We start from the raw sequence: 18,139 nt of genomic DNA, 5'->3' as shown, positions 1-18,139 counted from the left end.
AAGTAACTTAACCAAACAGAGAAGAGGATAACTAGATTCTGTAGATGTGTACTGTTTCCCTGAATGACACAGATACAAATGGTAGAAATGCAAATGAACAGCTGAGGCATCAGGTATGATCTGATGCAATGGTGATGTATTATGTAAGGGTAGACAGATGATCTGGATATGTGGAAAGAACTGAGTACAAAAACTAGGTGAAGAGGTCTAGCTCTGTGAATGTGGGAGGTATAGTACCAAGAAGTGGACCTGAAAAGACACGAGATGAGGTCCAATAAAATGATCTGTGGGTTTGGGAACTGAACGCAGATGCTCCCAGACTCTATACATCACAGACAGCAACTATCAGGTGAAGAAGGCTGATACGTGCAAGCACGTACAAGGTATATCAAAACAAACGAATGAACAAATGAACTCACATTTCTTCATCACTCACCACAGGACACCAATGACCCTCCCCACATTAGCACTGACCTGAGAGCCAAGAGTGTGTCGGCAGTCTCTCCGGACTGGGATACAAAGAAGCACACATCATCCCTGAAGATGGGTGTGTTGCGGTCAAGGAAGTCTGAGGCCAGGTCGACCATAACAGGCAGCTCAGTCAGTTCCTCCAGCAGCTGTCTGGTGGCAATGGTGGAGTGGTAGGATGTTCCACAGGCAATAAGCAACAGTCGCCGGCACCGACGGATCTCACTCAGGTGCTCCTGTATGCCAACATGCGGTAAGTCTCCATTTTGTTACATGCATTGCTTGGTTTAAATCTGTTTGTTTTTTAGATGGACCTGTATACATGAAAATTTATTTTTCTGTAAAAACATAAACAACATGACTGGTTTACTGCTATCTTACTAACCATAATTAGCTGGCTAATAATAAAACTTACACTGTGAAAATCCACTGTGTAAGAGATTATTCTTAGACATACATATGCCATCCTCATCTTTATTCAATTAAACTCCAGTCGGGGATAATATAAACTATTAACACTTTACCGGGCCAGTCTTCCACAACTTTTCTACCCCGAGTGAGTTTCCAACGAAATGAAGATTTGTTGCCTGTGTTCATCGTATTGTTATGCCATGTATTAGAACCATGAAAAATTACTCCAACAAATGGCATACTGGCGCCTCATCAGTCCGGATTTGATTGGCCAACAAATGGTGCATCAGTGCATCATCGGCCAGGAGTACTGTTAATACAGTACTACCCACACACACAGTACCCTAATCTTTATGCTTTAAGTAAATTTTTGTCCATGCCAAATGCATTATATTAATCTTACAAGTAATACATCTACTGTGATATAACATATTCTGCTCCCTACAAACATTTCAACTCACCTTGATGCCTCCCAGGACAACAGTCTCACTGTCAAAGTTAATGCGTCCCCTCATTGTGTTTACGACAGACTCAGGCTGCTCAAAGATCTCTTTCTGCATGAATGAAGAGAAGTTGCCTTTCATGATCTGCTGGATCTCCATTTTCAGTGTTGTAATCTCTCTGGCGTGGGAATCGTCCAAGCTGCGCTTCAGTCTATGGATCTTCAGGATGCCCTCAGAGTCCACACTGGCAACATCATCATCCTGTGGCACAACACAAGGCATTTCAATCTACCTATCTTCTGCCTCATGCTGTATCATGGCATTAGTCTAAAACTGCTGAGAAAGAGAAAGATGTTCACATAATGCTGTCCCATCTCATCTTCAACCCTTCACTCCATCCCTCTCTACAAAACTGTATGTGCAGGATGTAACACACCTCTGTTCAGGTAAATACCTAATGGCCTTTGCTGTTTTACTACTGTTGCATATCTCTGCTATAGTACATAATATAATATGTAATCTTGTGTAATACTACTGTATCTATTAATTGCCCATAAGTGTCAGAAATAAATTAGTGGTTAAGTATGAGGAAGTGTAAAACAATGAAGTGTATAATGACGAAGTGTAGAATGGTAGTTGGTCAAGGATGGTGGACCAAGATGAATTTTTCCCATTAATTTATGTACTCCAGTCTCAAGATTCACAATTTTCATGTGAGGGGAACAGACACAGATACTGTGGTCACATATAATGAGAGCCCACTGTACTAGTGTTGTTCTTACCATGAGAAGATTAATGGTGTTATTATTAAAGCTATCAGGCTCCCATACTCACTCTCAGCTGAATAAAATCATCTCTTTCATTAGCTGGACTAGAACACTTGAATTATTCCAACCATGAGAGAGTTACAATGAACTGAGGATAACTAACCAGGAGGTACAGGACTCTGTTGGTGTGTTCAATGATGGCGGAAGCATCTGAGGCGAAGAAGTACTCCACAGCCCTGTCATCTCCCAGAGGCAAGAACTCTGCATGTGACTCAACGCGGGCTAGACCGTGAGGTAGTTCATACACGGTGGAACGGTGGTCTGAAAGACGTACATGTTCATTTTACACTGCTGTCATAATACATCTACAGTTCATCCACCTTCACCTGGCAGAGATTTTTATTACCTTACACCTTATTTCCCATAGTTCAATGGGAGAAAAAACAACACTGTGGCTCTACATTTTTTTTCTACGACTTTTTAAAAATTAAAACATAATACATAATATCACTGTGTCAGCCTTTAGCTATAGTTCAGTGGGAGAATTAGATGGAACTATGTTTTAATTTTTAAAAAGTCGTAGAAAATATATATATATATATTCCACCAAAATCGAAATGTTAATTTCCTGACACAACTCATCAATAAATGTGGAGAGATGACAATTTCAGAACAAGCTAAAGTCGACAGAGTGCAACACCTATGAACTTCGCATCACACTTGTAAAAACCTACGACCCTGACAGCACACTTATAAATAACCTATGATCCTCACATCCCACTTACAAATCACCTACAGTTGACTTTCATATCACATATATAAATCATTCATGACCTTCACATTATACTTCTTATAAACCGCCAATAACACCCACATCATGTCTGGGATCTCTGAACTAACAGTGTGTCTGACTGAAGACCCCTGACCCAACTACAATATGAGACCTGGATTATACTACTACTACTCTCCTGGCAGTATAAGCTACTCTGTGGGTATGGAATATGCACCAATTCTTCATCTACTGTACTGTAAGCTTTTTGGAAGTGGAACTGACAATGAAAGGACTGCTTCATGTGGTAACACCACATGAAGTACTATACACATATAACACCTGGCTGACAGGCAAATTTGAGAATTACTATGACATGTTCTCCAATATTTCCACATTCTAGAACTGGTGGTGAATTTGGTAACACAATGTTGTAATAAAGGTGGCTAGCAGAGTGATTTCTTATCAAATCAATAATCTCTTGCTTAGGATTACTTTTTTGAAATGGAAAAGAAACTAATCTGAGGTCTGGGTTTATGATTATCTGAGGCTTTGTAGGTTACAGAGACAGTCTTTCAACTTTGGGTTTCACATGCCATACATACTAATATTTAAGCTTCATACATGAATGTTTATGAAACTGTATGGCACATCATCATCATGTAAATTCTGCAACACTGTATGGCATAAGTGGCCATTTCAAAGAGTAAGGTGAATTAACAATTACAGCTGTTGGATGGTTGAGTCACTTTCAGTGCCTGTAACACTGGGTCCTGCATACTCTTACTGACTACACCTTGACGCTGGAATAATATTTTGTTGCAATAAACACTCCCTGCATACTGGATATGTTCTTCTTTGCTTTGAGTACATATGTACAAAGATGGTAACTTGTAATCAACAGCAATGAATGAAAATGACCGACTGGGTTTACATCTTCATAATACTGTATTAATGGCCACCCCATACGGGATTATGGCGTCTGGCAATAGATAGATAGATAGTTTCCAAGCGTAACTGGAAATATAACATTTATGAGTTCTACCTATCCAACATACTGTATAATGTATCTATACCTATGCTTGTATTACAGCATGATCTATGACAGGATATACAAACACAGCAAATAAAATTGTCACAAAACAGTACAACTCAGAAAACAAGGCTTGGTTGGTAAGCATGAAAGAGTGAGGCAAAAAAAGACTGACAAGCACTTACTCTAACACAAATACTGTACAATATTTATACAAGGGGGAATGTTAATGCTATATCTTGCTCGAGAGTACATTAACTACTGGGCTTCATCACGCTGAAATTACACTGACCCTGGTATTGCACTATGTTCAAAAGGGCTCTGTCAAGCACCAAACAGGATATATCACACACATTTGGCTGTATTTTTGTCAATTAAGGAAGCTCCCTAGCTCCTCTTTTACTGCTTTAGTTTATATATTATACTCTGATACTCTTACATATGTTATTTATATGTTTAATTCTGATATTATTTGCATAAATAACATACAGAAAAATGTCATAACTCTACATATCTCTAGTGTCATGGCACTCAACACATTATATATGCAGTAAGTACTGTACAAGGGTCAGCGGAAATTTCAGGATGACAGCCTGATTAAAAAAGAAAATAAATGATGAAGGACCTTACCTGAATGGGAGTCTGTTGGGGTATAGAGGGGAGGGGTAGAGAGGGGGGGTAGGATCATGCATCCAGCCGGGCCAACAACGGAAATGAAGACAGAAGGGAAGGGAGAAATGCATCATTTAAGTTAGTACAGTACCAGTATTACCAGGGTTTATGATTTCATTCTACTGAACTAACCTATCTCTAACTAGGACATGCTGGGTCACACACCTACAGAAGAGGTCAGGTCATGCTGACTAGAAACCTTGGGGTACAAGAACAGGGTAAACTCCAACACTCTGGCCCTACATGGAGGCATCCTGGCCAGGGATGCCGTCTATAACCAAAGACACTGTGGTGAGGTAAGGCACAGCACAGCTGAGCCTAACACAACCAAATATATATTCAGGAATACCAGTGAGCCTCAGACCCACACTCATATCAGCTTAGGGGCTCTCGAATATCTCTTCTTTAATTATTCACCTCTGGATGCAATGCATAAATATTCCCTTGTACGTTATTTATGCATCAAAGTTGATATCAGTAAGGCATACTCAGTGATGACCTTACACTTTGAGGGACCAGGGCCCTAGGCAGGAAAGTCATGCGAGACCTCCTGCATAACTTACGTTTTTCATACCCTGACATTAACATACCAGCAGCCTTTCTAATGAACTGTCCAGGTTCTACTGTATTATTACCTAACTGTGATGTTAAGTGAAAGAATAAATACTAAAACATATGAAAATATTTTTCATCAATATTATATTACCCAAATCTGCCCCCCCCCCCCCTTTGTGAGGGGAGACCCAGGGCAGTTGCCCAATGAATTTGCTCACTCTAAAGTCACCACTGGACATGGTGTAAACAACATACAAGGGGTAGAACAATGTAGTGGGTAATATACAGTACAGAACAATACCTCAAGAAGGGTTGCTAGAAAGCTTCCTGAGCCAACAAGAGCTGCCCCCTCAATGTGCCAGGTGACTCATGGTCTAACATGGTGGAGCTGGTCACACTCTTAGAGCTCACATTCTAAAATACTGTATTAGAAGGTCAACTGCCGAAGATGAAGGGATATTTCTACAAGCACTGGGATGGTCTGATTGGATCTTCATTAACCAAATGATACTGAACTTTTTTTTTATTCCTCATGTGGCACAATGAGTGCTTGTACCAGTGTCTATGAAGCAAGCTGCTAAAGTTCATGTCAGTACAGATGTACTGTACTTGCATACTCAAAGAACATATTACTTAAAAAAAAAAGTACAGTTCAGCAAAAATATAAACATTCCACAGGTAGATGTATATCTCTGGTGACCAATATGATTTGGGAAGCCTATATTTCATTCCATTCCAATGCTGAAGATAACTGTTCAATGCCGTTATATTCTAACACCAGCAGAAAATACCCTGAGAGTTAAGTTTTGGGAACTAAAACATGTTAATAAACATCTACTGTAATATTATGAACCAGTAATGTCATCATTACTTAACCTAAATTCATGCAAAATAACCTGGGAAAATCTTGTGCCTGATGTTCTGACAAATTATCTACAAGTCACTGATATACAATGATGCTCAACCACAGTAACATATGAAGAAAAAACTATGGGCAGTATCACGCTAGTCCCTCATTTTTCACGCAGGAATCATTCCAGGTGCGGGTTCCCTGGAACCAGGGACAGATCATATCACAACAAACTGCACTTTGTGCCACCAGTGTTTGACAGAGATGCGTCTTCTTCTCCTTTGTTGAGTTCAGCCCAGTTTCCTGGACCCACAATCATTTAGCACTCAAGGTCATGCTTGCAAGTGGCTTTCTTTACCATCCCATCTTTGTAGACGCTGCCTAGCATGGACAAATCGGCCTAAAGCAGTAATTCTCTGTTCTTATATTCTAATATATGATTCTCCTCTAAACTACTGATGTAAAGTATGGGATTCCCAATCAGACATCTGACAGCTGATCAGTAAAAGAAAAGAAACTGACAAATATGCCTGTACTGAATAATACATTACTTAGAGGAAAAATGAACAATTTAGACTGCACAATGTATATCATTACTCAATAAAAGTATTCCAGGATGGAACTGCCGTATCAGGTTTTGAAATGCCTGTTCAGTACCAAAAATGACAAATCACATGCTCCTGCATCTCCCATCAGACTCAGCAGAGAGGAAGATGCACAACACTTTCCAATGTAAACAATGTCCCAGGTTTCTCTGATTTCAAAGGCAAGAATCCTGACTGTCCCAGTTCGAGTCAGCCACATTTTACTCCCGCTGAACACATGCTTGAAATGTGGTCATAAGAGAAACTACTCTCTCTTCCCAGATAAACTTGATTCCAGGGGCTAATATGATAACCCATTAAGGGATATTCTCGAAATAAATCCTACCTGTATTTTCATTAGCTATCACAGACTTGCTGAGAACTACTCAAAACATACCTAATATGATGCAAAAAATGCTACATAGAGTCCTACCTAGCCTAAGCAATAGTACTGTACATGCCATTAATAAAACTGGAAAGGTTCAGTATATCATTTCAGTATTGTCAACCATATATGAACAAATAATAAAGGAACAAGGGAAACAAAATAAATTACCTTCTGACTTTGAAGGGAGGCCTAGGTGGTGGATGGAAGAGGAGGTGGAGAGAGGAACAAAGAGGTATTATTATAAGGAGACAGTAGTTACAAAACACACGAGCATCATGAGTGTCACTACTTCATGCAACACTGACCCTTCCAAATATGAAATGATGCTAAAGTAAAATCACATAATGTACAACACAACTACACAACTGTGCATTCATCTTACACTGTGTGGGTAATGACTCTGAACCATACTTTCAAACTCTGGGACTGCTACCAAAATTTATGGGACTCTCTCTCTCTCTCTCTTTGGATGATTTTATTCAGCAAAAGAGACTTTTCAAAATGGGGGGTTTGACATAGGTTCCATTAACTCCTTCATTACTAGTATGCTCTCCTAAACTAAATAATCATATACTTTAGTGCTATATCTATCTATCTATCCATCTATCTATATATATATACACATATATATATAAATTATCTCAAGCTGAAGGAGTAAAGATGTCCAACTTTCTAATGATGATGGCTGATGCTTGTGCTTCTGTTTTGGACAATGGATGCTTCCATATGATAGGTCTGACACTGGGACACTAAAAGAGCCACAGATGACTGCTCAGCCTATCAACTAACATTGTGATTAATAAATGAGAAACTCAAGTGTGGCATCAGACAGGTAAATGATGTCTTATTATAATACTTTATCTTCAGGATTGGTGATGTTTTTAACATGTAGAGACTGATATCTGATGCTTCATATTTCCCTGTTACACAGTGATAGGCATGAGTTCCAATTTTTAAAGCTCTGCTAAAATTATATTCATTAACATGTCCAGAGTCATTACCCAAACATGGAGGAACTGATAGGAAAACTTTTGAAAACGTTCCTCTACCCAACTGCAGTCATTACACAAGAAGGGCCAGAGGGCATGAACTGTATATTACTGTTGTTACATGCATCTGATACTGCAATGATAAACTTTAACTATAAATGAAGTGAAGGGCTTAACATCTGCAATACAGATTTGAAAAAAAATGGCAGCAAACATTTGCAAAACAAAATAAAATTTTAGATATTTACAAAAATGTGAAGCCACGCCATATGAGAAAAGCTGCGCTAGTAAGAAGCTATGCAGTAAAAATAAAAGAAAGGCTAAAGATGATGTACACAAATATCTCTACAGGACATGCACTTACACTATTCTTTGTACACATGAAACGAGTTACAGTTTATGTGCTATTATGGGAACAAATAGGTACAGTACATGAACTACAACATAACAGAGACATGTTGAACACCAATGCTGTCACATTTCTGTACAACACTTACTAAACACATTACACTATTTACAACTGATGAACACCTCAGGCCTTGGTAACTTCTTTAGTCATGTTGGCTGGCATTTGGACACTTAGTACAAGAGCCTAATCTTATGCCACCTGTGGCATGTTTGTCGGCTCACACCGTCAGTCTGCACTATTCACTTGAGGACATACCAACAGCAATAGACCCAGTTGCTAATTACTGCAGTTTTTAAACAAGGCTGGTGTAGTAATGCAAATGAAGTTGGACAAGTTAAGCAGTCAAATGTGGGAACTGAACCCATACCCTGTGGTATGCCAGTCCCAAGAAGGGAACTCTGCTTGACTACCAGGTTATTTTTTTATTTTTTACTTTTTTTCCAACTCAGTTTATGATGAGCCAGGTCTATTCAGCACTGGGTTAGTGATTTATCTACCATCCTGCACCACCAAGTAACCAACAACATCAGCAGAGCCAGCTAGAATTCTTATAAAGCCTGAGGGTTTCATCACATTCAGCAAAGTAATCCACAGAGGTCACAAGCAATGGATCTCCACACTACATTGCAATGGCTACCATCAAAACTCCTCTTATGATGGAATGTAACTGAGTCAGTGTGCAGCTCATGTTGCCGTAGCCACTCTGAATGACTTCACTGCTTACACTATTGAGAACACAGTAAGTAATGGACACACCGACATAAAGACAGACAGACAGGCTGAACAACAACAGTGAGAATAAGGACCATATTATAACATCTATGAGCCAGTGTCACTCCATTTTATTTAACAAATGATATATAAAAAAGTTACACTCTGAATTAACTACCTCAAATGCTTATATGAAAAAGTACCGGACTAAGTGGTTAAAATGAATTAAAATAAAAGTCTGCATGACAAAAAAAATCTCAGACCTTAAAAATTATTTCTAAAAGGACGACTCTACCAAGGGCTTAAACTGGCTCTAAGATTTAACATGGCCAAGTACAAGAGGAGGAGGGGACCTTTACCTTCCAAGTCTAGCCACAGGAGCCAGGTGGTGGGGGTGGCAGACGGAGTGGAGGAGAAGAGAAAGGCGAGTTAGGGTGAGGCAGCAGTGAGACTGAGTCATGTCCTCATGCCAACCACAGACAAAATGCACTCTTTGCTCAACCCATTGTCAGGGTTTCTTGGGTAAGTTAAATTACAGTTTGTTTTAAATTAATCAGCAGCTTCACTATCATACATCTTACATTATCATGCATAATGCAGTACACTGCCACAGTGTACTGTAACTGTATATTATCCAGTACCTACAGCAGCTCCACAGAAATTAATGGTAAATAAGAAGTTAAATGTAGAGCACTGTAAAGAAAACAACAATGAGTGTTATAGTCACTAGTCTTTAATGAACAGTAACCTTTGATTAAAAAAAAAAAAAAAAAAAAAAAAGTAAGATGAGCAAAGAGCATCATGTTGTCATTTCATCTCAAGTGGTGGTCATCAAAGTCACCAACCAAGTGTTGTGGGGTCTCTTGGTCACAAACATCCACAATACAGACAGCATTAATGACCAGTAAAAACTGTGAATCATTACCTATGTTAACTCACTTGGAAAATGTACTGGATCTTACTGATATAAGTGTTATGCTGACAGTGGTGAACCAAGAGACATCCAACAATACAATGGTACTGTGCACTTGCCAGCCAGTGGTGAGTTGTGGGCAGGCACTGACAGTCTTGTATAACTGTAGTGCCACTAGTTACAGGTGCAGCTGCAGTCTAGTGTGTGGCCACAGTACACCTCACCTACCACTAACCACTCTACAGCACTTCAGTTAAATGCAAACTAACCAAACTCACCAAATACAAAGCGAGCAACACTTCAAATGGCTATGAGTTGATCTATAGCCAGTCTATCCCAGTTAAGGCCCTCAAAGAGAGACATCTTCTAAGATTTTATCATACTGTAATCACAGAACTAAAATATCACATGATATGGCATGATCTACATCTAACTTGGTGTAACCTTGTAAGTTAGCCAAGATAAAAATAGCCAGAACAAAATTACAGTAGGAGAGCGGCTAGTTTCATATTACTTCTTTAGAGGTGTATAAGCCTGACACTAGGCTACCATACTTCATAGGCATATATAAGAATACATATGCCTATGGGCAGAATATATATACTGCAACCAAAAAAAGACTTTGCACTTAAACTAATTTCAGCTTTTAAGAAAGTTGCTGCCTTCATAATTAATTGTGAAGAAAACAATAACATCAAATATAAAGTGTGCTTTGATCCATCAAAAAGTGGGGCCACACACTAGAGGGGCATGGCTGCCAGTAACTTCGGCAGCTCACTGAGAAACACCACTGCTACAGGAACAACATATTAGTAAGAATACTATGTACACTTCACTACATCTACTGTTATATATACTGTACTGTTATGATAAATACTGCACCTATAAATAAAAGTTACAAAAAAAATATGTGCAGTCACAGAAAACTGTCAACCACTATAAACTGAAGTACTGTACCATAAAAGGATGTTCTGCCCTAGTTCATTTGGTAAGTAACCACTGGTACAATATGATAAGGTCTTTATAATTTTATTCTTGCAACTGTTGGATGACTTATTTGACTTAGGAAAGACCTTTTGTAGTGAAGAGGCTAAGAGTGATTTCTGATGTCCCTTCACTACAAAGCTTCTCTCAGTCGCTGATAAAAATTGGAGCAGCAAGAAAAAAAAAAAAAATCAGAGTCAATCTTTTGAACCATTACACAAGCTAAAAGTACCTGGAGATTATAGATACCAGTAAACAATAACTACAGGCATTTGTACTGCAGCATCAAGGATTTGTCAGTACAACATAATATCAAACAGCAGAACAACACAAGACGTCCCCCACAGTGTTTATGAAAGAGTTGCCAGTAATAAATACTGTATACCAAATCAGAGAGTCTAAAATGAACAAGAAGTATGTTAGTCATACTGAAATACTAGCTAAGTTACAAACTCACCTGTTCACTGCTGCAACAGTTACATCTCACTTTCAAGTAAGCATTTTATGATTGGAAAAAAATCATTGAAGAAAAATAGATTGTGAAGGATATTTAGCAAACTGTCAAGGCTAAGGCACTGGATAAGGACTTAAGTTTATAGCCTAAAGGCTTCAAAATACATTGCAAGATAAAGCATAAAATGCTCCTCTTAAGACACTAGTTGCTTGAGTGATATCACAAACACATGAATTACAAGATGCTAAACCAAATTTGTGAGAAAATGTTAAAACTGCTAGACAGACATTATAAGTAATGTACCATCACCACCACCATCAGCAGCAGCACTTGATATTAACATCACACTTATACATGCAGGACACTAATATAGCACAACTACAAGCACTTCGCACTTCACAGAGGGATTACTTTATAAACATGAGTCCCTCATCATATACATTATTCTCATATTTCTTTAATTAAAATCTGTGAATCTCAAGATAAGAATTGCAAACACAAAGATATCTTGCACACTGGCTGCCCAGGTAGGATGATAAGGCTAAGTCTGGACTGGCTTCAGTTTATCATGAGCAAATCGCACATCAGTCTTAGATCAAATTATGCTCATCTATTGTAATTTATGAGAGTACAGCAAGGTTAATTTTATTAAGGATGAAAACTTTAGTTCTCATATAATGTACTATAGCTAATTTAACTATGTGAGTGCAACAGAAAATGGGTTACCACAAATATCTGGTGAAACTTTCAGGAAGTTATTTAAACCTACCCTCCTGGATGAGCTCCCTGTGCTAATGTTAATAATGAAAATGTACATAAGACAGGAAAATACATGTTAATTTATGTTACTGTACAGCACAATATACTGCTAAAAGGAGAGAGGTATATAAAAATAATTATGCCATTAACATTATCATAAATATGAAATTTGTATCAAAGAATTTCTTTTGAAATAACTAGTGGCTACAGATAATGCCATAGCACTGAGTGGTTTGGCATTATGAAGTAAAGTTGAACTCAGTATTATCTGTTTTAACAAACTGCAAATACACAAAAACAAACCATTCTTGCACTGTTTCCAGACAAACACAAGCAGAAGAAAGCAGATGTACTGTAAGAGTTTTTTTTTCTACCAACAGGTCATGCACCTTCACCTCACAAGCTCAGGAGACAAAATCATTGATTAAGAAATGTAAGAGATGAAATAAGGAAAATATATAATAAAGACAAGACTCAAAAGGAAATGAAAATGAGAAAATGAAATTTAAAAAGATTTAAAATATAAACATAAATGAAGCAATACACAAACTACACCATATATTACAGAAAAGAGAAGAATGAAGGAAAGAAACCCATCATGAAATGTGACATAATGTACTGCCTATGAGACTGTATCTAAGAGGTCCACACAAAATAAAGGCATCTAAACATACTTAAATTATCAACTCTCTACAACTACATTGCATAATTTCTGGACACCTTAACTAAGAAAGACTGAGGTCTGGACAGAAATATATATGGGCTAAAATAAATAACTGCCAAGTGAGAAACTTGTGGATCAATTTACAACAGTAATCAGAAATTGGATAGTTGTAAAACTGACATAGGTGTCTCTTCTTTGGCCTAATTCCTGTTATAGATGCATTTAGGTATAAATTAAACTAAAACCAGTCGAGTTTAGTTAGCTGGAAGAAATCCTCAATGTGAAAAGTGTTATTCAACGAGCAGATATACAGTATGTGTGGAAAAGTATAGGTCTAATGAATCATCAGAATAAAGTGGCAGAGGAAATGAACTGTGTAGGCTGACAAACATAAGAGAGAAATCTATGATGTTAAAATTTTGCACCAGCCATGCATGAATTTTGGTATATTTTCCAAAAGAAATATAAGAGAGAAATCAATGATGTTAAAATTTTGCACCTGTCATACATGAATTTTGGTATATTTTCCAAAATTCACCCAACGCTTGCAGTTCATGAGTAGGACTAAGCGTTCTGATTCTCTAGTTGCTGTGTCAGAGAATGAAAGTATAAAGTCTGGTGAAGGAGGCCTGATATGGAAGGAGGGATAGTATTTATATCACACTGCACTTGAGCTCCCAAACCCCAAATATACACATACATTCTACAGTGTCAAACAACAGATTATGCTGTGCATCTACTTTCAGGTGCTTATTTATGAAAAGCTATTTAACTAACAGTAGAAATGTGGCTCAAAAATCCACACCACAAGAGTTATGTTTTAGCAAAAGGAAGGAAAATTCAGTAGTCAACTTAGCAGAGTTCATGTGCAGTTCTGTTAATGAAGATATTAAACTGACGGGAATAACTGAGACCCTTATTATGATGTTCCCTCAGCTGAGTGCAATCAATCACCTCTGTCTTGTCTTTTACCTGGCATGATATAGGTATGGTAAATTATCAGGACAACTTATGTGTTATCTACACTTTCATTTTTGAACCTCTGCTTAATACATGATGAGTGATTTCATTTAAGTTTCTGTCTCCTTGGCCATAAAGATCTGTTTTTCAGCCTCACTGAGATTAGTGTCAAGATGATTTATAATTTCAAGTACCATATCATAGTTTAGAACTGCAGCAAGGGTTCCAATTTCCTTTCATAGCAGAATAACAGAATTATTACACACAGAAAAGCAACATGAATCATCTTTCCCATAAGTTTAGGAATATCAGAGTTGAGAAATGTATCGATATCTGGTACAGCACAACAGTGAGGTGATTGAAGGAACTGAAGGGAACAAGCTAGTCAAATCACCAAGAGACCCAGAGGACTCATATAATAAACTCATATTGTAAAAGGTAAAAACTAAAAAGGAGCATGAGAACCACTAACTACCTTTCAGGTCAACCTTCTCGGGGGAGTCTGGGCGTGGGTCAAGGCGGGTCAAGACGGGGCAGGGCAGGCGGGAACAAGTAAAAGGGGAAGAAGGCAAGGTTAATGGTTGGCATAAATGGAAATGCCCAATGAGAACAGTTGTGTCAAATACTAAGAAGGCAAAAGTACATAATTTAGGTAGCTGACCTACAATGTTTCGTAGCAGAAAACCATAAACTATATAACTAGTGACAGAAAATGATCCTGTAGCAGAAAATGAAAGTAATGACAGATTTTAAAATACTAGAGAAACCATCATAAACCAAACTTCATACACAGTATTATACAAGACTGGAGCAAAATAACAATGAAAGAGCTAGGATACAGTACATAATAACTGAGGTGCCCATAAAATGAAAGTTTAAAAAATACTGAAACAGGCATAGGTTAATTCAAACTGTTAAGTACAAGACTGAAACAAAATGAGAGGGTGCAAAACTACAAGTGAAAACATGGAAAAGTACAGAAAATAAAGAAAAATGCTCATAAATATAAGAAACAAAGACTGCAATAAAAGATGCAGTGGCAAATAAGAAAAATGCTGCAAACCACGATGAAAAAAATTAGTACATACCGAAACACTTGCATAAATTCTTTCACGTGCTTCAGCAAAAAACTGTGCAGCAGCATAACACACACACACACACACACACACACACACACAATATTACACCACTGAACATATGAATACAAAAACAAATGCAAACGCCATAGGTTCCATTAATTTACTATTGGTATGTATGCTAGCTTTGTGTGTTTACATGCAACAACTGAAATACATGCACAATGAACCAGAAGCCATAAGAAATATTTTAATATTTGTTATATACGTGAGAGGAATCTAAGAACAGACATGGCCTGGATGAATTCAAATCAAAATTAACTGGATAAGACAATGTTTCTTGCAGAGACACACTCTCATTCTGTAAACACACAGAATACTGAGGTTTAGAAGACTTCTCAAATTGAAAGTGTTAGAAACAGTCTTCATAATTCCTTCAGTGAGCTGATGTCATTCTATTATTCTAGCTACGACCAAATGATTCTATTCAACTTAGGTGAGACCCTCTGACCTGAGTTATTTTATCGCTAAACATTATTTCCCAGCTACTACATAGCACCACGTGCCTCTAGTACAGTACCATCACCATGACAACATGCCAATGTACAGTACATGCACCACTGCATCCCATCATCAATGTGACCAATATATCAGACACCATAAAAAATTACAAAGGCACCAATACCATAATATTTGTTACAAAATGACATTAGCTTTACAGTAGTTTCCAAACTAATGATCACTTATCAAGAGGCCTCTTCTCTATATCCATCTTAAATTTCAAAGCAATCTCTGAACATCACACACAAAACTCAGAATACCAATGCACTATGAGCTAAATGCAAGTCTTCTGTTGATACAATAAGGGGGTCATGCAAATGTTACCATATACTGTGTGTAACTGGCCACAACACTGTCAAACAATTAAACAACACAGATGACAGATTACAGTAGGTAAAACAGGCAACAAATGTAATGCAAAGCTAGGTACAGAACTATTTACAAATACTGAGCTGAAAAAATGCCCCTGTTATTCTTAGTATTGAATGACGTGCACATATTAGTCCTGGCTTCAGGTACATACAATACAAAAGTGCAGCTGCAGCAAAGAACTATTCTAAAGTAAGAGTCTTTGTGTGATGAAAAGGAATGATGAATACAGTTCTAACCTCAGATATAAGCCGGGAAGAAGTGTGCAGTACATGATAGCATGTTGGGTTAGTGTGCAAATTCTAAAAGCCTAAGTAACATGTCTGACTTATATTGCCACAAAATGCCTTAAACTGCATGCAAGACATCAAAGCTATGTGCACTGCTGGGGGAAAAGTGCAAGTGGCTAATGTGAGGCCACAGGGACACTCTGCACTTGCCTCTATCCCGAGACCCCAGAGTCCGCCCGCCGAATTCGCAGCCATCTTAGTAAGCCGGAGAGAAGTAGTCAGAACCATGTCACCAACACCATAGGGACAGATGCTGCTAACTATACCCATTGTATATTTGAAGAAGGTGTTGCAAGTTTTTATAAGCAAATATAGTTGAGAACTCTACAGCTAATGATGAGGTCTCTGATTCTTATATTGTACAGTAAAAGTCCTGTAATCCGAATGGTAGGGGACTGAGGGTCTTTCGAACTACTGTTTTTTTCAGACTATTGGGAGGGACCTCTGAAAACATTAGAAATATGTACATGATCATTACATAAACACTTAAAATGATATGGGCTATTGTTTTACTCACCAGAAATGAAAAGAACAGTAGCTGAATAGTTGCAGGCAGGTACATCCAAGTTGAAGAGCAAGTCCAAGCCAGATAAATCCTTAGATAATGGCCAGAAACATTAAAAAAAAAGTCCAGAAAATTCGAAAAATTTTGCCTTGAACATTTCGGAGTATTGGGATATTCGGATTATTGGTGGTCGGATTGGAGGACTTTTACTGTAGAATGAAATCGCTTGATATATCTAAAGCTCTGTTAGAACCTCACTTAGCATGGTATAAAATCAATGAGATGTTTAACATACTGTATACAGTGCTGATTTAACTGCATGGTAGACATAAACTTCCTGATGAGTCTGACATGTCATGTGAATAGTGTATGTTTTTGCATGTCTGGTAAATTCCAAGGCTGAATATAAGCCCTGATATTTTTCTGGATATTGTACAATGAGGCTTTAGTTCCAGACAAAATTAACTCTAATCTAGTAATTCATCTAAAATTACAAATTAGTTTCCTAGGCTTGTAAATAAGAAAAAATTACTGACAAAAATTAATAAAAAAATAAAAATAAAACAAAGACATAAGTTACATCTTAGCTTTAAATAAGATGAACCAATGTCTGTGGTGATGCTTTTTGTCTGGACCTGAACCCTTAGTGCATACTCTGAAAAAAAAAGCAAATTTAAAACAAGAAGTATTATTGTACCAGCAACACTGAGCCCAGGAAACATGCTTGCTTATGTGTAGATGTATATACATACATACAACTTACCCTTTTTGCCTATCAAATTCTGCATACTGTACTCAGAAAGATTCACCCAAAAGGTACCACATACAGATACACACAGAGCTTTTGATTCACATAGTGCTTACAGCTGGTGGTCTTGGTATGCTGATTCAAGCTTTGAAGAAACTATATATCCAAAGTGAAGGTCAGGCTGATCATAAATAACCATCACTTGTCAGAAACTTGTTTGCTGACTAAATGTGACTTTTCATCCCCAAGTTTAATTATCTGTCTATGCCTTAACTTGACCAGTCAAATTATCAACAAAGATAATGACACTAGGAAGGAAACCAATGAGGCACATGTACAGCTGCCTCCATTCCTTTCTTATCCCTGAGATCCTTCCACAGACTGAGAGCCTTAGCACAAATAAAACTACAATGCAGGGGCTGCTTCTCTCTGTTAAGTCCATTAACCCACAGTGCTACTAGATGTTCCATCTCCTCCATTATGGGTTCCCTAGTTTTGGTGAGTACGTTTAAGTACTTGGGTAGTGTGATGAGTAAAGATGGAGGTTTGGAGGATGAAGTGCTTGAAAGGGTACAGCAGGGAAGAAAGGTTGCTGGTTCTTTGAAAGCAGTGATAAGAAACAGGGAAGTGAGCATGGAAGTGAAAAAGTTACTACATGACAGTATTGTGATACCAACTCTAACGTACGGAAGTGAAGCTTGGACGTTGTTGGAAGGACACAAGTCAAGAGGGAGAGCCGTGGATATGAGTTATTTAAGAGGAGCCTGTGGAGTCACATGGAGAGACAGGCTGACGAATGAGGATATA

The 18,139-nt window shown here is 37.9% G+C and overlaps 1 protein-coding gene across 2 annotated transcripts in view; it reads right to left on the bottom strand.

Moving 5' to 3' along the window:
• Window positions 1-18,139, bottom strand: part of LOC145407165 (glutamine--fructose-6-phosphate aminotransferase [isomerizing] 2-like) — a 57,487-nt gene that overhangs the window by 5,512 nt on the left and 33,836 nt on the right. For both annotated transcript variants that reach the window (XM_080278188.1, XM_080278189.1), the window contains exons 6-9: window positions 14,259-14,285; window positions 2,253-2,410; window positions 1,341-1,583; window positions 475-704 (exon numbers count right to left, since the gene is read on the bottom strand). In XM_080278188.1, coding sequence (XP_080134314.1) covers window positions 475-704; window positions 1,341-1,583; window positions 2,253-2,410; window positions 14,259-14,285 — 658 coding nt within the window. The remainder of the gene's footprint in view (window positions 1-474; window positions 705-1,340; window positions 1,584-2,252; window positions 2,411-14,258; window positions 14,286-18,139) is intronic.

Source organism: Coenobita brevimanus, chromosome 72 (genome assembly GCF_032717465.1).
Source record: "Coenobita brevimanus isolate Jiangsu-jjx chromosome 72, ASM3271746v2, whole genome shotgun sequence".
NCBI lineage: Eukaryota > Metazoa > Arthropoda > Malacostraca > Decapoda > Coenobitidae > Coenobita > Coenobita brevimanus.
This window is presented reverse-complemented; position numbering and strand designations above follow the sequence as displayed.